Source organism: Rhinolophus sinicus, linkage group LG02 (assembly GCF_036562045.2).
Source record: "Rhinolophus sinicus isolate RSC01 linkage group LG02, ASM3656204v1, whole genome shotgun sequence".
NCBI classification, from domain to species: domain Eukaryota; kingdom Metazoa; phylum Chordata; class Mammalia; order Chiroptera; family Rhinolophidae; genus Rhinolophus; species Rhinolophus sinicus.
In genome coordinates, this window is record NC_133752.1 from 44,899,079 (window position 1) to 44,923,398 (window position 24,320).

Consider the following 24,320-nt stretch of genomic DNA (forward strand, 5'->3'; position numbering starts at 1 on the left):
ACAACAATCTACATTTATTGAAATAAAGTCATGTCATCTTCTGGAACATCGTCATAACGCACTAAATGTGTCGGTCTGGCTAAGATCTTAACTGGGGCTTATTTTCGGGGTAGGTCTTACTTTGGGGGAAACAGTAGGAAAATGGGCCTGTGCTCTCTGCTCAGCTGCCTTTAGAAGAATTCATGGAAGGGGCTAGAGGGGTGAAACAAAGGCAGTAAGCAAAATGAATGAGTGAATGAATGTGTAAGTACATTTCCACAGTCTGTTTTGCCATCACTGGTAAATGTATTAGCCCCTTACTACTATGAAGCTAATAAGGTTACCAGAAAACTGTGACTCACAAGGAAAGGCCCATTTCAGTTGTGTGAAGCTAGCAGCTCACCCTTCCGTCACCTGTGAGGCCAGGCGCTCCCTCACACGAGCCTTGAACAGCCTGCTGAGTCAGGCAGCAGTTGCTCCTCCGCACAGCTGAGACACCTCCGTGCTGGTTAGGCCTGCCGGTGTTCTTTAAACTGCATGTGTTATATGTGCTCTTAGTGACAAAAGTAAATGCTAAAAATATATTAAACCTGAAATCAAAAAAATAATAATAGTAAGGCTTGGAGTAAGGACGTTGTCCTAACTGACACCAGGATTCCAGCTGAGAATCTGACTTCGGAGTACAGAGATGCAGTACTGCTAACGATGGTGCAATTTAAGGCCATTCTGCCAAAAGCTGAATAATTTAACTTTTGAAACACTGGGTCCAAAGTAATAAAATTCAGGCAGCATTTAATGACCCTCCATTTTCGTAAGTCATATTTGATGTTGCCCCTTTGAGGACCAGAAAGTGATGCTCTCCCAAGTACATCAGGTTCTACAGCCTGTTACAAAGCCGGTGGTCCTCTGAAGCCCCCACCTCCCCCAGCAAATGTTTTTGCTCTTACTCCTGTTGTAGTTTGTGGTACTGTGGACTTCCTGAATGGCAGTTGCAAAATGGGGACCTACTACGTCCAGTGGGGGCAGAGGTTGAGAACGAGAGGCAGTCCCTTTCAATACTTTCAATGGCATTATTACCTCGTCTAGAAAAGGATTCTGAATGTTGTAAGACAAAATATATCAGTTATCCCTAGTTGAGTCAGCTTATCAAGGCTATATATACACAATAGAATTTCATATGCAGTAAAAACCAAAGTCAAAATTCCCAAATGCATTTTTAGAATCTTGGCTGGCAGGCAGAGAGATGGGGTTTGGCAGGAACTGGGATTGTTGACAGCTTGGTTCTCACTTTTCCTTTCCAGCAACAAGGCTTGCACACCACAGGGTGGCTCCGTGTTGTGTGGCATCTGCTAGGGAAATGCAGCCTCATGTGACACCCACCTGAACCGAGTCCCCCACTCAGACCTTTGTCTCCGTTGGACTTGTGTGTGTGTCGATTATGTTACTGTCAGTTCTGAAACTCAGAATCTTTTCGATGTTTGAATTTTTCTCTCAAATTTCTCAAAAGCAATTCATAGATGCTCTGAAATCCTTGTCATGCAACTTGTTCTACAGCTTTGTGTATTCTTTGGTAAGATATTTTAAGACATTGTGATGTTTTTGTAACTTTTAAAGAACTTAAAATTACTGGACAAGATTAGACAAAGGGGAGTGAAGGACATTACTCTCCAGTCAGACAGCAGTGCTTCTTAAACAAGCACGTGAATGGCTAAGGGGTCTTGTGCTGTAGTATCTCTAAGGGTTAGGGGGCTGACATTCTGCATTTCTGACAGGCTTCCAGGTGCTGCCATGCTGCTCGTCTAAGGACCTTCCTTCAAGGAGAGGGTGTGCAGTCTGAATCCTGGGTATTTGTGGAAATGAGCAGCTCTAATCAATTCAAAATCCTAAATTAATAGAGACCAGCACATTTCACACCACCAATGGAGACCGAATGCTGCTCGATGCTTAAGGCCCAGATTGCAGACAGATGGATTCTCTGTGACCTGGGTATATTACTTACCTTCCCTACGTCTCCGTTTCTTTATCTGAAAAATGGAAACAATCATAGTACCTACCTTATGGGGTTATTATGGGAATTTACTTGGATGAACATAAAGTGAGGACACAATAAATAAATGGTGGTGGTGGGTTATTATCGGCATTGAGACACAGATTTTTTCTATGCTGAAGTCCAACAAAATATTTGAAATGGCTACAAAAAAAGGAATTGTATTTCCTCCACCATCACCCTCCAATACCTTGTTTGTATAAATCAGAACAGAACATGCTTCCAGCACGGAAAGAACAAATTAGTGCTGACAGGGTAAGCAAGATTTTGTGAGAACACTGACCCATTCTCCTGGAGGGGAAATAAAATTGTGGCTACTAACGTTCTCAAGTAAATTGCATCAAAACCTATGTGCAACTTTCTTATATCTACGCCTGCTAAATTCCTTCCCTTGCAGAGCAAGGCAAATTCCTCTAAGTCAACTTCTCCCCAAAATATTTTGGGAGGTCCAAATCTTAGACATGTAAACAATATTAACTGTCTGAGCTGCCCCTGACACTAACGTGGGAATGCCTGAACTCTGTGCAGTGAAGGAACAGAATAACCTTTTAACTGATTTCTAGATCACTTGGTGTCCTGAAATTACTGTCTCAGGGTGTATTTTTAAACAACTAAAAACAAAGCTTACCCTAGGGAGGAGAGTTGCTTCAATCTTGGCAAGCTCCTAATTAACATCCTAAATTTCTTTAAGCCTGTGGGCCAGGCTGAGACTGGGAGAGTACCTGAGGTCCTCCACTCCCTCCTCCCACAGGGGGCAAGCTGAAGGTGCCACTGCGTAGGCCAGCAACAGGGCGAGCTTGGGATTCAATGATTTTCCAGTCTCATTAAATAAGGCCCTGCCCCCCAGTACCTCAGAAATTCAGAAACTAGGTCTCCTCGCCAAATAATCTGTCAGTGACTTGAACTTGAGAGTCCTTGAAACTGCTACACAAACATCTGAGCTCCTGAGAATGCCCAGGCAGGAAAGGTCAGGAGACCCGTTTTTAACAAGAAGCTTTTGGCAATGGCAAGCGGGTCCTGTGGGGCCACGAACCAGTGCCCAGTTGGTACTCGCTGTTGACCTTTGCCCTCAAGAGGTCTGTCTGGCCTCTTATGACACGGGGGAATGAATGGGGTTATTTCCAAAACTGCTCTTTGGCTTTCTTATTCTCTTAATCCTAAAAAATAAGGTGACGGTGACAGACTAATCTGGTTTAGTGTTTATCTCCATCTGAGTTGTGTGTGTGTGTGTGTGTGTGTGTGTGTGTGTGTGTGTGTGTGTGTGTGTTTTCTTATTTACATTTCTCAGGAAGCTCAACACCAATAGGATCTGAATCAATAATTATTGTAGATTGTATCCAACTCCCTGGGATTAGGCACAGGAAAATCAGCTTTTACAAGATCTGAAGACCATGTGATTGTGCACTCAGCCAAACATCCAGCCAGCCAATCTTGAAAGAAAAAAAAAGTTGACATCTGAACTAATTTTCTCTGTGCTACCAATTAACTCAGGAGTACATACTGTTTCCCCGAAAATAAGACCTAGCCGGACAATCAGCTCTAATGCGTCTTTTGGAGCAAACATTAATGTAAGACCCAGTCTCATTTTAGTATAAAACCGGGTCTTATTTAAGACCCAGTCTTATATTAATGTTTGCTCCAAAAGACGCATTACAGCTGATGTGTCCGGCTAAATCTTATTTTCGGGGAAACACGGTATATAATTACCTTAACCAATGTGTTGTGTATTTTCATGTTACTAATTCATGTCCTTTCAATTTAAAGAACTCTTTTCAGCATTTCTTGTAAGACACATCTGGTGGTGATGAACTGTCTCAGCTTTTGTTAGGTAAAGTCTATGTCACCTTCATTTCTGAGGGACAACTTTGCTGGGAAAAGTATTCTTGATTGGAAGGTTGTTTTCTTTCAGTACTTTGCATATATTACCCCATTCTTTCCTGGCCTGCAAGGTCTCTGCTGGGAAACATGCTGATAGCCTTATGAAGTTTCCCTTGCATGAGATAATTTTTTTTCCCTTTGCTGCTTTAAAATTTTCTGGGTTTGATTTTAGACAGTTTTATGTTTTGGAGAAGATTGCTTTAGATTGAAATTTTGGAGTGAACTATTATTTCCATAAACATGATGTCCAAACTTCTCCGAGGTACTCAGCGTAATTTTTTTAAAGTAAGTTTTCTACCCTCTTCTCCTGTGACTCCAATGATGTGTACACCATTTCTCTTAATGGTGTCTCATAAGTCGTGTAGGTGTTCTTCATTCCTTTTCGTTCTTTGTTCTTTTTAGTCCTCTGATTGGATAATTTCAATTGACCTATCTTTAAGCTCACTGATTCTTCTGCTTGTTCAAATCTGATGTTAGAGCTTTCTATTAAATTTTCAGTCATTGTATTTTTCAACTCCAAAATTCGTCTTTAAGTTTTACATTTCTTTGTTGTCTCATTTTGTTCTTGTATTATTTACAGGTACCATTAAATTGTTTGTGTTCTCTTGTAGTTCTCTGAGCATCTTTAGAACAATATTTTGAATTCTTCATCAGGTAGGTCCTAGATCTCCATTTCTTTGGGGCCAGGTACTAAAACTTTACTTTATTCCTTTGGCAGAGACATGTTTCCCTGATTCTTCATGATTCCTGTACTCTTATGTAGATAAGCGTGCATTTGAAGGAGTCACCTTTTCCAGACTTTATGAACTGACTTTGGTAAGTGAAGACTTTCAGCTGTGGGTGGGGGCACACTACAACATGTTGTGACTGTGAACCTAGTGGTGAAAGGTGCCAAGTGCGGGGACAAGTGGTAGAATCTAGTGTGTGAGGGGGATGCTGTCTCTTTGGCTCAGCTTGCTGGGGTCCACAACAACTATTTGGTCTTTGATGAACACTGTGGGGAGTCCTTAGAGGCTGGAATGGCTGTTGGGGTCCTCAGCAGTACCTCCAAGTCCAACAGCTAGGGACTGGGACAGGTAGCGGTGGTGACCAGAACCAGTGGTGTGCACACTCTCAGCTGTAGGGGCCAGTTACAGGTGCCATTATAGTGGTAGGTGTCAGTTGCAGACACATATTTACTGGTGGGCACCAGGGTAGGCAGCACAGGCAAGGGCCAACTGTGGGCACCCTGGCAACTGTGGAGGGCTCTGGCTGTCAGTGTGTGCTCTACCATGGCTGCTGGGTGTGGGCATAGGCACATGGCAGTGGAGGCTGGTAACAGGGATCAGCTAGGGTGTGTGCAGGTACACAGAAGGAAGGACTAGCTGCAGGTAAGCAAAGTGATACAGGCCAATGACAGAAGACAGGACCTGATCTGGGCCCACAAGCAGCTGCGGGGCCCTGGCTGTTGCCATTGTCTGCTGTGACTACATAGTCTCCCCCTGGGTGTGTGCACAGCAGTGAAGGCCAGTGATAGGTGTCAAGCTGGGAGTGTGCAAGTGCACAGCTGAGGGGCTAGCCCCAAGTGCCCGCACAGTGCTGGGGGTCAGCCGTGGGAGTCCAGGCTGGTATCTCGGCTGGCACCTTGCACTCGCACAGTCAGAGGCCTGGACTGGCTGCTGGTGCAGTTCCTGGGATCTAGCAGGAACCAGTGGGGTTGGGGGCTGAGAAAGGAGCAAGCATGGAGTCAGGTGGTTAATGTCAGCGAACACAAATGCCCGTGTGGTGAAATCTGCAGGGAGTCCACGACAGCTGTGTTGTCTGTTGTTTTTTTCCAGTGGTGAAAGCTGCTGGATTTGTCTGCAGAGCAGGTAGGTCACTGGGAACTACGATCGTACCTGCTATGCACCTGCTTCTGGTAGCCCCTGATTTTCTTCCTTGTTCCTAGCCATATATGTCTCAGCTTTGCCAGGGTCTGCACTGGCAAACACTGGGGTGAAACTTCAGTGGGACCTATGTACGATGCCCCAAAAGGCTTGGGAAGCTGGTGGCTCACCCCACTTCTCCTTTCCTGGTGAGGGGACCTCACTCTAGTGGGAGTTTTTTCTTGGTGCTCAACAATGCTGTCTTGCGGTATTGGCTGCAGACAGAATGAATGACGCTGTCTTCATTCCCTGTTTTGAACGGTTTTTCTCGTGTTGCTGAAATTTCCTAAGTGGACTCCAGAGCTCTCTTAGAGCTGGTTTTTCATGGATAGCTAATTGTGTGGGGGGGGTGGGGGGAGCGGGAGTGGAGGCTGTGCTCTCCTACTCTGCAATGTCTTTGCAGATGTGTGGTCAAGGAAGTTACCTGCCATGTCATGATGTCCCTTTTTACTTGGCCACCAAGCGGCCTCATCTCTAGCAGCCGGGCATAATACAGGTTAATGGTCAAGTCCAGGTCCCACCACCCTGTGACACTGAGCAAGTTATTTTCTCTACACCTTCATTTCTTCATGTGAAAAACTGAAGATAATTGTGGTAATTATAGTTCATGAGAGCTTGTTATGTGCCAGGCACTGTTCTGTGTGCTTTCTGTGAATTAATTCATTCTCATAACAACTGCATGAGGTAAGCACTATTTCTATCCCCATTTTAAACAGGAAGAAAACAAGGTACAGAGAGGTTAAGAAACCTGCCCAAGGCCACACAGCTAGTAAGTAACACGCTATTACATATTTGTTGAATGGAACTTATTAATGGGAAGCTACTGTTCTCTTTACCACCTTTAAACATCTATTAAATCTGATCATACATTATAATTGCTTTTAAAGTCTATTAAAAATCCTTTTATGTTTTGCTGCATTTCACACACTTTCAGTGTGTGTAACTGGGCTAATAAGCATTAATCAGTGACTAACAAGTCTCTGACTCACCTTAATTTCTCCTTTCCTTTAAGGCTCCCATCACTTCCACTTCCTGTTCATGCACCCGCTTCCATTTCTGCTGCTGCCACCCTCACTGCTCTCAGTAGCCGTCTTTCTACTCTGCCCTTCCTAGTCCTCTTCCTCCAAATGAACCTCCACCCACATCTTTCTTCTTAAAACTAAACTCAAGTCAGCTCTCTGCCTCCAACCCCCACCCCAAGGTTCTGAACACCTTTATAAATCCTACTTGGCTATAACTAAAGTTCCAAGGCTTATTAGCCCAGTTCCTCAGCCCCAAACCTACCTTCTTTCCCCCCAGTCTTATTTACCATTCTCCAATTTCCTCTAATGTTCCCTTCGAATCAGCCTTTGCCCTTCCCTAGATATGTCCCCATGTTCAAGCCTCAGCTCAGCCTTCCCCTCCATGGGAAGTGCCTCTTTATCCATCACAACCCTCTGCTCCCCTGCCCCTGCCCCTGGCCCTGCTTCCTCTCTCTTTCCCCAGCACTTGGTTCTACTTTCTCATGGTTAGAATCAAATTTGGCCTTCTATTAGATTACTTGGGTAGACGACTTAATTCTTCTACAAAAAACAAGTTACCCATTCTACAATAATAGTTTTAAGTTAAAACACCAAATTTATTGCATAATATTGAACTATATGCACACACATAGAAAATAAACATTTCATATAACTGTATATCTTTTTTTAATCTTGTATTATAAAGACTGAAAAACTACCAATTTAGCAAATGGAATAAGTTTTAAAAACAAAAAGAAAAAGCAAAAATCTACAATCCTTCATTGAGATTTGATGCTATATCACGGTTCATAAATACTTCATTTTATATAAATAAGTCTTTTCTCTAGTTACCAGGAATTTAAAATTAGGTTGATATGGATTCTTTGATCATGTAGAATTTTCTTGTACATGATGACGAAAGTTGAGCATGTCCTTATTTTTGAGATATATATATATATTTGCTTTAAACATAATCCCCCCTGAAATTCCATTGTAAACAAACATTTCAAATGCAATAAACAAAAATTCCATATTAAAGAATGTCCTTAAGTCTTAGCAATTAGGGAAGAGGGAAAAAGAAGTCTGAGTAGAAATAAATAAAATAAAATAGACTGCATGCATCCACTAGAGGGGAGGAAGGGAGCATTAAGTCAGAAAGCCAAGACTGGGACACAGTGACAAAGAGAGAAAAGTAAAGTAGGGGAGGGAGAAGGGTAGGAAAAGGAGAAAAGAAAGGGAGGGAGGACAGAGAAAGTGGTAGAGGATAGGACAAGAAATTTATTATTTCTACTTTTCTTGGAGAAGATTCTCTTTAAAAAATTGATGCAACTTGCTCCAAATGCGAGATAAGGGAAGGGGTTAGGGCTTATCGCCTTACTTATTGTCAAAGGGACTTGGCTGAGCAACAGGACAAAATTAGGCTCAGCTGCCTGCACATCTTTAGGGAAGTCCAGGAACAGGCAGGGCCATAGGGAGACTGCTAATCCCTCAAGAACTTTTTTTTTTCTTTAAAGCATGATGTGTTCATAAAGGCTCCTATAAATTCTCAAGAGTTCAGCCAAAGTAATGGACCCAGATTCAACTTGCTGGACTTAGGAATTTCTGCCATAGTCCTTAGTCCTTAGAGTAGAGCTGCAACAAGCCAGGGGCATTTCCAGGGCTGCAGAGAGAGAGGAGACGTTCTGCGTGTGCAGGTAAGAAAGGACAGACAGATCAGTCAAAATCCTTCTTGCAGAGGAATGAGAAGTTAAGAGGACAAGGAAGCATTGTGGGGAAAGATGAGGGCTGAGAGAGACATTTGAGAAATGAGAGTTTAAAAATCCACTGCCATTTTATCCAGCAGAGTGCAATATATTCACAAGTGCAAGGAACACTCGGTAATTTGGTTAAAAAACAAAAACACCTCCCATACGAGAGCCAACCCCATCCCCAACCCTGCTTTTTCAAGAAGATTGCTTCCTGCTTACAACCCCGGAAACACATCAACCAGGTTCAGGATTCACAAGTCCCAGCCCACTTATACAATAAAAAAATAGAACTCATTCCCCATGATTTTCTGTATAGGCCTCAATGTGGACATTGAGGAAGGAGGGGAAACGTGGGGCAAGCTGGGAAGCCTCAGGCCAAACTAAAGCCCTCATAGTTGTCAAGGGCCTGGGTCAGCCGTGCACTCAGGATCTCCTTGCTGCTGTACTTGGGGAGATCGAGGAGGTTGTAGCAAGTGTGGGCCACAGGCAAGTACTCCTCCCCGCTGGCTGTGGACTGGATGACAATCTGCAGGCTCGCCATGCCATAGATGGGAATCCGGTCGCTGCCTGTCAGAAACACTGGGAGAAGAGGAATCGGCGTCAGCAGCTGTGCTAACGGAGTTGCTCTCAGTCCTCCCAGGAACAGAGAGGTAGGCAGGACACCCTGTGGCTCGTGTAAGAAGTACAGTCACTCTTATTTGTCAGTATGTATAGCATTAATATTAATACATGCTCATTCTTACACAGTTCAAGAGACTGTCTTTCAAATCCTTTTTTCAAATTTTGTATGAATAAGAATTCTATACTATTCGCTGGCTAAGTTTAGACGCTGATTAGACACTGACACAAATCACCAATCCATTGCTCAAAATGTCCTCAAATGGATGCCCTCGTAAACGGTATGAGCCTTCATACAATCAGAGAAAAGGAATTACTGACATAAGACAAGAGGAGCTGACCTCAGCGGGAAACCAGGAAGAAGATGAGCTGACCTCCAGACCTCGTTGTACCTATGGGTGCAGTGCTTGTACCACCCTGGCTAGCAAATTTCCATTTCGGAGCTGTTTGCTTTCCTTTCCCTGTCTCTCCATGTTTCTTAAACCAGAAGAGCTGACACTGACATTATATTAGATATTTCACTCTTGTTACATAAACTGTGACTTGGCAAAAAAGAGAGATGGACCCAGCTGTCTTTCCCTGTTTTCCAACGCTAGCCTTCTCGCGGTTGAATTGCTGGAAATCACCACATGAAATCATTAGTCAAGAAGCACTTTAACCTGCCATTATCTGAGGCTGTAATATATAAACATTCTTGCCAAAATCTGTAGAGTTAATCAAAATTTCTATAAATCTAATGGTGTCTGAACAGAAAAATGTCTTCTTTTAAGGAACTCCACAGGACCAAGAGGCACCTCCTGACTGTCACAGCTCTACAAGCTGCCTTGGCAAACCTCAACCTGTCATTTGACTCTCATGCCATTGCTTCGCAAGGGCCAAGGTAACTGGGCAAAGGAGAAGCGGGGCTTTTTAAAACCTTGTGGAAGATCTCTACTTCCTCTAGGTGAGTAGTAGAATCTAAGGGTAAATCTTGCATTAAGATTAATAGAAGCTCATTCTTATAACGCAAAAGAGACTACCTTTCAATTCCCATTTTTAAGTTTTATATGGATAAAAATTGTATACTATTTACTGGCCAATTTCTGTCCCGAATTATACGCTGACACAAAAATTTCAACTATTTTAAAAGACTGAATTTCTTCATGTAAACTAGACTTCTTCTCCTTTCCAAATATATTACTCTCCACAAATGTAATCCAGCTAGTCACAAAGGGTCATATAGTGTATGATTCCATTTACAGTGGTACCTCGGTTTTCTAATGTAATCCATTCCAGAAGACTGTTCAAGTTCTGAAATGTTCAAAAACCGAGGCACGGTTTCCCCATAGAAAGTAATACAAAATGGATTAATCCTTTCCAGAACTTTAAAATCAACCCCTAACACTACAAATTTAGCATGAATTTTACTATCTAATGATACCATAGGTCCATAAAATTTACAGCATTCATAAACCGAAATGTTCATCAATGGAGACATTCAAAAACCGAGGTACCACTGTGTATGGAAATACCCAGAATAGGCAAATCAATAGAGACAGAAAACAGATTGATAAGGGAGTGGGTAGGAGGAAATGAGAAATGACTGTTGATGGGGATGGGTCTTCTTCTGGAGGTGATGAATATGTTCTAAAATTGACTGATGGTTTCACAACCCTGTGAATACACTAAAACCCACGGAATTGTACACTTGAATTGTACAATTAAATTGGTGAATTGTATGGTATGCAAATTACATCCCAGTAAAGCTATAACAAATCACTTCTTCCAAGTTATATCGGCAGTAGACACTTTGTAATATTTTCAAATAGCTAGAGAGATAAGGGAGGTTAATGCTAACAATTAGATTTCATCAACATAATACTTAAAGGATTCACTTACATATAAAATAACTAGCACTTTTAGAGCAGTTGAGAATCAGTGAAATGATGCTTTTCTTCCTTTCATGTAATCCATCCAGTTAGGCAACAACTATGAATTAACAACCTACGTTGTGCCTGACATACCATTACAATAAAAGGTATAATTATATTTACTTGTTTCCTGTTTGCCATTTAAAAGAGTTAGAACTTCACCTGTAGAGTATATCATCCTACACCACATCCAAAAGTAAAATGTACACAAATACCATATTGAGACTATTCATACTTACAGAGAAACTTCTTCTTCTTTTCTAATGGGAACTCATGAAATGTTTCCCAAAATAGTTTCACAGTGGGATGTGTGGCTGAGTAATCCCCTTTGTAGATGGCAGTCTGCCCCAAAAAACAAAAAGGAAAAAAATGTATCTTACAGAAGGAGATTTTAATGGACAAGTGTAAAACACTTGCATTTGAGAGTAAGAAGTAACCACTGAGCTTCATGAGGCCTCCAAGTCCTACCCAACCACAGAACGCTGGCAGACCAGGCGCAGGCACACCTCCCAGGCCACTGCTGCTTCCTCAGAGGAAACAGAAAGCACCACCTTCCATGCTCACCTCTTCTAGTTCCTCCCAGTTGTAGTTGCTGCTCCCCACCATCATGGCCCTCAGTTCTGATGGCTGGAAGAGCTCAAGCACTTTGCCGCCACACACCTTGAGGAAGCCGCTGGAGAAAGCTGTGTACCATTCGTGAACTGAGATTTGGAAGACATAATTCACATAAGCATCCACAAATTCCTGCCTGCCAGGGAACCAAAGAAACAGAATGTGATTAGCCCAAAGTCTTGTAGAGTTTATACAGTTCCCCTTCTACATTGAAGGTGAGAGTGATAAAGATGGAATTTCAGGGCCGGCCCGGTGGCTCAGGCTGTTGGAGCTCCACGCTCCTAACTCCAAAGGCTGCCAGTTCAATTCCCACACGGGCCAGTGGGCTCTCAACCACAAGGTTGCCAGTTCAATTCCTCGAGTCCCGCAAGGGATGGTGGGCAGCGCCCCCTGCAACTAATATTGAACACAGCACCTTGACCTGAGCTGCCACTGAGCTCCTGGATGGCTCAGTTGGTTGGAGCGTGTCCTCTCAACCACAAGGTTGCCGGTTCGACTCCCGCAACGGATGGTGGGCTGTGCCCCCTGCAACTAGAAACGGCAACTGGACCTGGAGCTGAGCTGCACCCTCCACAACTAAGACTGAAAGGACAACAACTTGAAGTTGAACAGCACCCTCCACAACTAAGATTGAAAGGACAACAACTTGACTTGGAAAAAAAGGCCTGGAAGTACACACTGTTCCCAATAAAGTCCTGTTACCCTTCCCCCCAACCAAAAAAAAAAAAAAAAGATGGAATTTCATCAAATTCTCACACCAGCAGGCATCCTGGGGCATCGTGTAGGTGACAACCCAGCCCTAGCACCAAGGAGTCTCAGGTATCTGGGGGCAGGGAAGGTAGGTAGGAAGGGGAGGAGGCCAGGTGGGTAGAACCATACTCCTGACTTTATTTTATTTGAGGCACTTCAGCTTTTATCTTGTTTATGGTCCTGCTTAAAATTTAGTTAAAAAATAAAAAAGACATTTTCTGCTGAAAACAAAAAAATGTCTACAATAATGGTTCTAGGTTACTTCCCCTCTCTTCAGAAACGAATAAAGCTAAACCATCTGATATTTATATCCTCACATATTTTAAAAGTAATGTCATCCCTCCTTTCCATAAATCTCTTACCCACCTCTGGAAAGAACTGTCTTATACAATGGGTCCATCTCATTAATAATCAGTCAAATGCAAATTAAGACAACAGTGAACTCCCATTTCACCCGCTGGACTGGCGTAAGTTTAAAAGTCAGAGAACACTGATGATGGGTAAAGATGTGGAGAAATGGGAACCTCATACACAGCTAGTGAGAAGATTAAACTATGAAATGATGAGAGGAACCACGTATAGCTAATACGGAAAATAAAGACCAACCAAATGAGAAAAGCAAAAGCCATTGATTCAAAGCTTGCTATAGCAAAGCAGTCAGCCACTGTCATTTATGTTTTAGCAGAGACTCAAAAACAGGAAGAAGAGTGGAAAACCTTTAAAGTGGAAAAAGGGGAAGGCTTCAAGTATGCCTTGATTGGAGGCTGCCGGGGCGGTGAAGCTGTAGGCAGGCTAAGGAAGCAAGCAAGCATCCTACGTGATCGGTCCAAGCGTATTTTGCCTTCTCTGACTGATTCCAAGTTGGAAGAAGCTGTCAGTTATTAATCAAGCGCTGGCCATTTGGAGCTGATTGTTACAGAAGTTACTGAGCGAGACAGCAAGCTGGCTTGCTAGGCTGCTTATTGTAGATAAGGAATTGGTTTCCTGGACAGGTTTGTCCAAGCACCATCAACATGATTTTTTATTATAGACTGCAATGGTTAATTTTATGTGTCAACTTAGCTAGGCTATGGTACCCTGTTGTTCAGTCAAACATACGTCTCGATGTTGCCGTGAAGGTGTTCTTTGGATGTAATTAACATGTAGATCAGTAGACTTTAAGTAAAACAGATTAGTCTTCATAATGTGGATGAGCCTCATCAGTGAGCTGAAGGCCTTAAAAGGCTGAGGTCCTCCCAAGAGGAAGGAATTTGGCCTCCATGTTGCCTTCTGATTCAGGACTGCAACATCAACTAGTGCCAGAACTACTGGCCTGCCCTGCAGATTTCTGACTTGCCAGCCCCACAATCACATGAGCAGATTCCTTAAAATATCTGTAGATAGATAGATAGATAGAAAGCTATAGATAGATAAATGATAGGTAGGTAGGTAGATAGACAGACAGACAGACAGACAGACAGACAGACAGACAGACAGACAGACAGTCAATCAAGATATCCTATTGGTTCTGTTTCTCTAGAAAGCCTGACTAATGCAGATTTTGGTACCAGGAAGTGGGGTACTACAAAACCAAATGCCTGAAAATGCAGACGTGAGTTTGGACTCGTTCGAATTGCCTGGGAGGCCAATGAGGTTTTTGAGAATTTTATACCAGCAGAAACTCTGCCAGCTTGCACTGATGAGGCAGAGATGGGATGAGATGAAAGAAGGTTGGCAGGCTTACAGAATTCCATAGGTATGAAATGAGCCAGTAAAGATAACTGGCTGCAAACAGGTGTTACCTTTCATGAAAAAGGAAGGATAACCCCAAAGGCAGGTCCGAGTCCAGCGGGGCTAACACCACCACCATGGGCACAGGTTGAGGAACAGGGCCATCACCCAGTGGCCCAGAGGACAGAGCATGGAGCCAAAGAGGATTATTCTCCAAGCCTTAAAATCTAATGAATCTGACCCTGCTAAGGTTTTGGACTTGCTTGGGATCCATAACCCCCCCCATTGTGATTTCTCCCTATGAGAAGGGGAATGTCTATCCTGTGCCTGGCCCACCATTGTATCTGGAAGCAGATAACTCGTATGTTCACAGGTTCACAACTATAGACTTTTGCCTCAGGATAAATCAAACCCTTAGTCTCATCATACCTGATTTAAATGATATTTACACGATATATTAGGGTTCTCCAGAGAAACAGAACCAACAGGGTGTGTGTGTGTGTGTGTGTGTGTGTGTGTGTGTGTGTGATTATAAGGAATTAGCTCATGAGATTATGGAGGCTGATAAGTCCCAAAATCCATAGTCAGCAAGCTGGAGACCCAGGAGGGCCGATGGTGTAGTTCTAGTCCAAAGGCAGGCAGGTTCGAGACTGAGGAAGGGCTGATGTTTCTGTGAGAGTCCAAAGGCAGTAAGTCAGGCAGGAGGAGTACCTTTTACTCAGCCTTTTTGCTCTATTCAGGCCTTGCAGCTGTTTGGATGAGACCCAGACACATCAGGAAGGGCAATCTGCTTTACTCAGTTTCCTGATTCAAATGTGAATCTCATCCAGAGATATCCTCACAGACATACCCAGAGTAATGTTTGACCAAATATCTTGGCACCTAATGGTCCGTCAAGCTGATACATAAAATTAACGATCACAGATGAGATTTTGGACTTAAAGTTAATGCTGGACTGGGTTAAGACTTTAGGGGATGTTGGAATGGAGTGAATGTACTTTAGGGAAGAAGGACATGAATTTGGGGGGGGGGGTGGCAGATGGAGTGTTAAGGGTTGGACTTATCCCCCTAAAATTCATATATTGAAGTCCTGACCCCCAATAACTCAGAAGGTGACCTTATTTGGAGATTGCGTCTTAACAGAAGTAATCAAGTTAAAATGAGGTTATTAGTGCGGGCCCTAATCTAATAAGACTGGTGTCCTTAGAAAAGGGGAAATTTGGACAGAGACATGCATAGAGGAAACACAATGGGAAGAGATATATGGAGAAGACAGACATCTACGAGCCAATGAGAGAGGCCTGGAACAGAGTCTGTGGTACTTTGCTATAGCAGCCCTATAAACTAATACATAGACTCTAATCTCTACATGTCAATTACTATTGCTCTCAACACATTGTTTTCTTTAATAATGATCATTAGCAGTTATGGAGTGTTTACTAAGTGCTGTTCATCGCAATAATTTCTTGGATGTACACTACCCTCAGTAAACATTCAAAACTACCCTCTGAGTAAATTTTATGGTAGGAGAATTATGTTCCAATAAAAATAAATACATGAAAAGAACAATTTTTTGAGGTTGATATGATCATTATTTCAATTTCAGTCCTGAATCTAAGACAAACTAGTATATGGACAGAGGCAGAAACTGAAGCCAGCTATCTGAGTATAGAGCTGTGCTCCCAACCACCTAACCAAAGTGCCCTCCCTCCCCGCCACCCCTTGCTTCTTTCCATTTCCAATGTGATGGCTGCACGAGAAATTACAATATGCTGACAGACCTGATCGCCTGATAGCTCATTACACTTTTCACAACTATGTGTTACTGCAGCCCCAATTATACAGAGTCCATAAAACACAAAATGAGACAACGCTTAACAAACTGACATAAATTTAAAAGATTAGGTACTATCTGCATTGCCAATGGTTTTAGAAGTCTGAATCCAAACTATAGTAAAAATCTTTCAAAAAAGCTTGTCGAACTGATTCAGAAATTTATATAGAAAGCCAAAGGAACTAGAAGAGCCAAGATAATTTTAAAAAAGAACAAGCTCAAGGACTCACATTACCTTTTTTCATGACTTTAAATTACTATAAAGCTACAGTTACCAAGTGTGGTATTGGTGAAAGGACACATGGACAGACACATAAATCAATGCAAAAGAGCAGAGTCCAGAAATAGACCCACATACACGTGGGCAATTAATTTTTGACAAACTTGCAAAAGCAATTCAGTGGAGAAAGGATAGATGTTTTCAATAAATGGTACTGGACCAACAGGGTATCTAGATATAAAAGGTATATATCATATATCTCACACCTATATAAATGTTAATATGGATCATAGTATAAATGTGAAACTGAAAATTATAAACTTTGAGAAGAAAACAGGAACAAGTCTTTATGGCCTTGGATTTGGCAAAGATTTCTTAAATATGACACCAAAAGTATAATCTATAACAGAAAAAATCAACAAAATGGATTCATCAAAATTTTAAATTTCTGCCTTATGAAGACACTGTTACAAAAATTGAAAAACAAGCCACAGACGGCACCAAATATACTCTGGGAAATAATTTCCTGACATTCATATGCTTGATGGAAAAGCTTCAGCAAGCCCCAACATAGTGAAAGAAAAACACTGAAATCAGTAATGCTGAATTTGAAAACATTCCAGAGGAGTCCCTGGCCCAATCATTTGTCTTCCATACCTACAAGGTGTGCCAGGATAAAACACGGCCCTTCCCCTGGGCCTGCCTCAAGCCTTAGAAAGCCTTGCTTTTTTCTTCAGCCCTCCTCCAGCCTATTCCTCCCCACAGACCAAGGATTCTGAGGAACCTTTTAGAACATGTTCCAGAATACCTGGTGTTTTGAGGTTCCCTATCCAAAAGGCTCCAAAACTGATTCCAGGGTCCGTAATACTGAAAGAACACCTTGCCGCTGGTATACATGCCACTAGACTGAGAAATGGCCAAGGGGGGCTGTTGGCTGGGCAGACGGACATGCAAGCTGCCCTATTCACACACATGCACCCAGACCCCCAAGGGGGTGAAATGGAGTCAGCTTTCCAGTGTGCCCACTTTCTAGAAAGGAATTAGGAGGAATCTGAGAGGTGAGCAAAGCTGATTCGAGAGTAAGCCAAAGACATCCTACAGAGGCCAGCTACAGGACGATGCAGACAAAGAGTAAAACAGATGTATTGACAAATGTATTTGGGGACCTGGGTGGGACAGAAGAGCAAACTGAAAACCGCTGGCCATCCAAGCAGTTCCTGAAAAGTGTCTCTGCGGCACCTGCTGCCTTTCCCTGCTCGGCTGTACAGAGGGGCAGGTGTGTGCGCAGACTGGGGGCAGGGTATCTAAGAGACGGGTTCTGACGTCGGCTGCGATGCCAGGGAGATAGCAGGGTAGCAACAGGAGGAAGCTGGCGCAGTACGGGGGCACGACCGTCAGCTGATTTTGGAGAGCCAGTCCAGCGGCCCAAGTTGAAAGGGCGGGGCCGCGGCCAACGTCACTGCCGCGGCCAACGTCACCGCCACTTGCCGCATCCGCAAGATCGCGCTGGTGCAGCTCGGGTGCAGGTCTCTGCGGGAGCCACCTAGACCTCTGCGGCTTCTCGTCTACCATGGCCGACTCGGAAAACCAGGCGCCTGCGGAGCCGAGCCAGACGGCGGCCGCGGCAGAGGCGGCAGCGGCGGCAGAGGAGGTAATGGCGGAAGGCGGTGCGCAGGGGGGAGACTCGGACCGCGCGGCGGGCGACTCTGACAGCACCGCCGCTCAGACGGCGGAGGAGCCCCAGACCCCCGCAGAGAATGCACCAAAGCCTAAGAATGACTTTATTGAGAGCCTGCCTAACTCGGTAAAATGCCGAGTCCTGGCTCTCAAAAAGCTGCAGAAGCGATGCGATAAGATAGAAGCCAAATTTGATAAGGAATTTCAGGCTCTGGAAAAAAAGTATAATGACATCTACAAGCCCTTACTTGCCAAGATCCAAGAGCTCACTGGTGAGATGGAGGGATGTGCATGGACCTTGGAGGGTGAGGAGGAGGAGGACGACGACGACGAGTACGAGGATGAGGAGGAGGGGGAAGAGGAGGAAGAAGAGGAGGAAGACGCTGCAGCTGCCGCTGCCAAAGAGGAGGGTCCCCACTCTGCAGTGTCTGATGACGCCAAGAAATAAGCGGGGGCAGAGATGGAAGAGGAGAAGGACGACGAACAAAATCCTGCTTTTTTTTTTTTTTTTTTTTTTTTTTTTTGAATATTGGTGAACTTAAAAAGGCTCAGGTTTTGGACCAAAATACAATGTGAATCAATTCTGACATTCCTAAAATTATATTAAATTGAAGCAATCAGATCCTGGCCAGCCCATTTCAAATTCTTCATTTTGAACACTATAAATATATCTAAAGGTGTTGAAGAAAATGAGATAAATTAAAAATACTTTTTCATGATCTCTTCTGTGAGGACAGGAACTGAGGCTTATTAAGGGTGTCAAGTAGATGTGAAGTAAAGAATGTCACTTTCAAACCCATTCATCACACTATCATCACACTACACACGGAACACCCAAGCCAAGACTGAACATGTTCTCAATGCTTAATTCTTCGATTTCTTTAGTCCTGACATTTTCCAGTACCAAAAAAGAAGAATCCAACGAAAAAACTCATCTGTGAGACTTTGCTTTTGTAACCCAGACATCAGCTTTACATGTCAGAGGAGAGTGATGGAATCGAGGAAGCCTATGATGGAGATGCCAGTACTGTTAACGAGGCCTGGAAAACTGCTACTTCAAATTCTAAAGAATGTTCTCAATGTTTGAATTTAGAGAAACAACATGGTTCTGAGAAGGAGGGTGTATAACTTGTATAATATTGTCAACATATGTGTTTATTATTTACAGTCCCATGTTTATGTATTTTCTTGGTAGTGTCTATTTACAAAGGTGTAGAAAAAACCCCAAATGTTTTAAGTATTAAATCCCTTTACCTAGCCTTTCAGAAATATTAATTTACTTGAAGAGATACAGAATGTAGCAAATTCTGTAAAGCATGTGTATCCGGTGTTATGTAGTTTGATCCTTGTGAAGTCTTTTTGTCATGTAGCTTTTAGAATGTAGCTGTGAAAATTATCACAACTCTTCAGTGAAGCTAATGTTTGGGAAAAATATATACTTGAAGAACCAATCTAAATGTGTGTCCCCACCCCCAGCTCAGAAGTAGAAAGGGTTTGTTTGCTTGTATTAGCTGTGCCTTCATTATTTTGCTATGTAAATGTGACATATTAAATATAAAATGGTGCAAAATCAAATTTTACTGCTTGAGGATAGATTGGTATACAGTTGAGGATTTTTAGGAAGGACACATTTAATGTAAAGACTTAGCTTCTTTGTGGGTTTTGAATTGTGTGTGACCCAGTGATCTATAAAGAAACATAAGCATAAAGTTGTTTACCACTGTGGTGTTAATAAAACAGTATTTTCAAAAAACAAAGGACTCAGTACTCTAACTGCCTGGAATCAAATCCGAGCTCTGCCTCCTTAATAGGAATGAACCTTGGGCAATCCAGTTAAGTTTCTCCTCATCTGTAAAAGGGGATAGTAATACTCCCCATACTCACAGGTTATTATGGACAACAGTGAATTAATACACATAAAGCCCAAAGACCAAATGAAATAATCAACAGACATGAGAACACAAAAATTAATAAATTATAAAGATTTAAATACAACACTCTACATTTTCAAAAGCAAGTGACAAACTGGGAATAAAATCTGCAATAAATATGGATGGCAAAGGGTTAATAGTCAATATAATAAAGTGTTCATACAAATCTATGAAAAACATTTAGACCCAATAGAGAATACATAAAGAACATCAGCAGACTAGTTTAAAAAGAGGAAACACTGCAGCCCTGTTTGGGGCAGGAAAGACATGTCCTGAAAGTGCAGTACCAGCTGGACCAGGGAGCCAGTGAGGTCTGGAGTACAGGCATTCCCAGGCATGCTCTGGGCTGCAATCTTTCTTTCACTTATAAGACTCTAGCTATAGGGTTTTCTAACTACCAGTCATAACACTGTTGGACACTTTTCCCAGGATGCAGGCACGTTTATAATGCCCTTCACAAAGTCAAGCAATTTCCACCATTTCCTAACTTGGGCGTATTTTTACCCTGTTTCCTGCAGTGCTTATCTCATCATTCCTCAGGCAGCCATAAAACTTGCATGCTAACATCTAGCAGGATACCCTCCTTTCAAGGCAGGTCAAACACTATCATTCATCAACCAACCATTTTTAATCCATTAGAGACCCAAATTAGTAAGCAATGCACAAAATAACTGGCAGAAAGAAAGGCAACATGCATTACGCATTCAACTCTGTCTCTAAGAACATTCTGCAGAAAGCTGTGGCATGGCCCTCCATGCTCACTGCCCAGGCAGGGCACAGCAGCTCTCCCAGCCTGAGAGTCTCCCTCAATGCATCATACACAGACACATTTGCACGTGCACATACACATACACACTACTTCCTTATTGAGGTGAAAGTCACAAAACATAACTAACCATTTTAAATGAACAGTTCAGTGGCATTTAGTACATTCACAATGCTATGCAATCATCACTTCTATCTAATTCACTTTTTTTAAACAAAAATATTTTAGAAATTAACATCAGTAAAGTGGATCAGTATTGTGTAGAATATGTAAAGTAACCTACATATGGAAGTAATATAAAATTTTACAAATGAAATCAAATTTCTTAATAAAATTAGATTTTTGTTAAAGTGTTTGTAAGGATTAGGTGAAATGGGTACTCTCATATATTGATGATAATATATAAGCTGGTATAATTCACTAGAAAACTGAATTTAGCAAAAATATCAACAGATTCAAAATGATACACACTAATTCAATTTCACCCTTGGGACCTTATCAGTAAAAAGCAATTTTAAAGGCAAACAAAGCTTATTAAATAAAAGATGTTCGGTATAGTCTTATTAAAAATGAAGGGGCAGGGAAGAGAAAGAAAAAAAGGAAAGAAAAAAGAACATAGAAACAAGCCAAACACCTTAAAGTGATAGAAAATACACAGCCACCTGGCAGGCTGTGCGGCCATTAAGGGTGTCCGTGGGCTTTGTATTGTCTGGGCTGAAGTTTAAAAATGCACACATACAATTTTACACATACAGAGTATGTTTTTAACTATGCCAACATTGTTTTTAAAAAATTACACAGTCTGTCTAAAAGAAAACAACAAACTCTTCAAAGTGATTTTTCTTTGGGGGGCGAGGGAGGGAAAAGTGCTCGCTCAGACTGCCTGACTTTAAATTCTGGTTCTAGTTTTGAATCCTGGACTTCTGGCTATGTAATTGAACAAGTGACTTGTTTCTCTATGCCTCAGTTTTCTTCATCTGTAAAGTGGGAAGGGATTCTCAGTACATGGGAAGTACTTAGACTAGTGCCTCATACATGTAAGCACTCAAGAAATGTTGCTGGCAGTTTTATTATCTGCTATTGCTAATAATAGTCCAGTGCAAATACAATGAATATCTAAAAGATTGCACCTCTCATAAATTATCTCAAGAGATCAAGTGAAGTCTGTAAGCTGTCCAACTTCAGTAGATCTTGAGAAGCTAGAAGTGTTCGTCGGGTATGAGCTTTATGCTTAGGTTTAGTTATCCTTTGTAGCACTTTCCTTAAGTTTGGCATTTCTCACTGTGTGGTCTCTTTACTATTCTCCCCGACCCTCATCCTCCCACCTCTTTTTTAATATGGGGGACATGGGGAAAAGATATCGATTACATTTAATTTGATTACATTCAATTGAGGTAAATTTGGGGGAATCTAGAATAACATTTGGGTTTTTCACAGTGGTAATAACACCATGTCATGGAGTGTGAGAAATACTTAACCATGAGTGGTCATGTATTACAGTATCATGCAGATATGACTACCAGATGGGGCAAGACTGGGCTATGATGCAGCCACTGGCACTCACCCACAATGTTCTTTTACCTGGATGCTTATAACTCATTCAACTCTGCAGCTCTTGTCCAGGGACAGAAAGCATTTTTAAGACCAAATGGAATGTACTAAGTGATGGATACAGAACTGGTAACCTTCTGGATTTTACTCCCGGGCAGCAGTGACAGCAAATATCTTACTATGAACGAGCACAGCTCCAATGCCAGCCAGTATCTGTGCCCACAACTGCCCAAGTTAAAAATCCAGCAGGTATTATTTCTATAGTTCTTTCATTTACTTTTCTAGGACTGATCTAAGAAACACCCAAAAAAGACCTCTAGTGATGAGATTATGAATAGCATACAACAGACAAAAGGAAAAAACAGCCACAGTGATTCATCTTTTACAATCGTACACAACCTTTCTTACCAGGATCTCAATATGCTTTGATGATAAGATTCTGCTTTTTGCACCATAAAATAAAAAGAAAAAATATATCACTCATATCTTTTGCCGGTTGTCTCTAACCACAGTAGTGACACTAAATAATGTGGTAGTAACCACATTAGGTTCTTGGAAGCCTGCCAACAGGTAACTGTGTGACCGCACTGGGGTCTGCCTCCTGTCACCATGTACAGAGGCAGGTGCCTAAAGCAGCGTGAGTGACATCACTGTGTGCTCAATCAGTGCTTGTGACCCAGAAAAGCGAAAACCTAACTTTCCCTAACACAGAAGTTGTTCCATCCTTGAATCTCAAACACAATGAACTGGCAATAAAATTAGGAATCTGCCCTCCTCACCCTGTGCCTGACAATATGTAAAATCACAGCACTCTTTACTGTACAGAGACTTGAAAACTTCTAAAGCTTTTAGAAATCCAGAGTAACAGAGTAACGGGGTTTGGGAGTACAAGTAAAAGAATAACGTGGGTTCCAATCTTCTACCCTCTTGAATTTAATATGGATTGTCTTTCTTTTAGAGAACCTGTGTGTCATCAGAACATTTTTATAGAAAATGTTTTGCAGGAGCAGCCCTGATGTCAATTAGGGCAAATAACTACAAAGTAAGAGAAAAGGAACCCACATGCCGTTTAAACAACAGCATGCTCTCCTCATGGATTCAGAGCACCACTTGGTGTTCAGTAATGTCCACAAGGGCACATGTGTCAGCAACAGATATAAATAGTGGAGAAGGAAAAAAAGAAGGTGAAGAACGTGTGCCACAGACCCACTTCTATCATGCCACTCCTCTGCTTACAACCCAGATTCAGCCATCACTTTACAGAGAACCTTTCACTAGTACTGTCCTCCTCTCCACTTTCTAGCATCCAAATCTTAGTAGGCTTCCCAACCCAGCTCTCTCCTTTATTTCTCCTCCCAGAAGCATCTGTCCAAGTTGATTTCTATGAACTTCAGATTCCACTACTCAACTGTGTCTTCGTATTTCATTTATGATTGCATATGAGAGCAGCTTATCACTTTAAACAAACTGTGTTCTAGTTCAGTATTCCGGCAGTTTGTCTCTTAACTATTGAGCCAATTAAATTATTGATTCAAAGAAATATCTATTGAATAAGGAGACACAGTGAGAGTGAAAGGGAGAGAGAAACAGAGAGACAGAAAGAGAAAAACTCAGACCCAGAAAGAGAGAGAAAAAAAGGCAGAGACAAAAATATTCTAAGAGAAATAATTTTATAAAAATGTGGAAAAGAGATAGAAGTCTCCACAACTGCCTCAACTGCAGACTGTATCACATATTGCCTATGCTTGCACTAGATCACTCTTTTCCCCACCCAGTGGATCAAATACAGAACATTAAGATGACTCATCACAGTGTGAAGACATCCTGAAGGTCCCCCTGCCTCAGTCTGCTTGACTAGCCCACTGTTCGCTTCTAACAAGACACAAGGCTTCTAACAAGGCTTGTCTGAAGCCTGATACAAAAACCCAGATGTGCTTTAAAAGGCTAAAGCCTCTACATGTATCTATACACGTACATACACACATAAAGCAATCATCAACACTAGGAGGGAAAAGAAATCATCTGTACTGACAAATCCATTTTATGATCTGTCATAAATCTCCCAATTCTACAATCATTACCAGACTGTATGAAATAATACACCTGATCTTATTTTTAAAAAATAAATCATATGCTGTTAACAGAAGTACCAATGTTATATAAAGGACAGTGCTTTTAGCTCTG

General features: G+C 42.1%; 2 protein-coding genes and 1 long non-coding RNA gene across 5 annotated transcripts in view; 2 read left to right on the forward strand and 1 right to left on the reverse strand.

Annotated features, from left to right (window-relative positions):
- The first annotated feature begins 4,600 nt into the window (after positions 1–4,600).
- LOC141569627 (uncharacterized) lies at positions 4,601–10,065 on the forward strand. Its single transcript, XR_012493323.1, has 4 exons — positions 4,601–4,720; positions 5,722–5,754; positions 6,525–6,577; positions 9,946–10,065. It is a non-coding gene; the product is annotated as an uncharacterized LOC141569627 (long non-coding RNA).
- Positions 7,403–24,320, reverse strand: part of HERC3 (HECT and RLD domain containing E3 ubiquitin protein ligase 3) — a 98,040-nt gene continuing 81,122 nt past the window's right edge. For all 3 annotated transcript variants that reach the window (XM_019741102.2, XM_074323616.1, XM_074323614.1), the window contains exons 24-26: positions 11,650–11,833; positions 11,325–11,427; positions 7,403–9,136 (exon numbers count right to left, since the gene is read on the reverse strand). In XM_019741102.2, the coding sequence (XP_019596661.2) occupies positions 8,928–9,136; positions 11,325–11,427; positions 11,650–11,833 (496 nt within the window). In that variant the 3' untranslated portion in view covers positions 7,403–8,927. The remainder of the gene's footprint in view (positions 9,137–11,324; positions 11,428–11,649; positions 11,834–24,320) is intronic.
- NAP1L5 (nucleosome assembly protein 1 like 5) lies at positions 17,557–19,648 on the forward strand. The gene has a single exon (XM_019741107.2). The coding sequence runs from the start codon at positions 17,782–17,784 to the stop codon at positions 18,334–18,336; it is 555 nt and encodes a 184-aa protein (XP_019596666.1). The 5' UTR covers positions 17,557–17,781; the 3' UTR covers positions 18,337–19,648.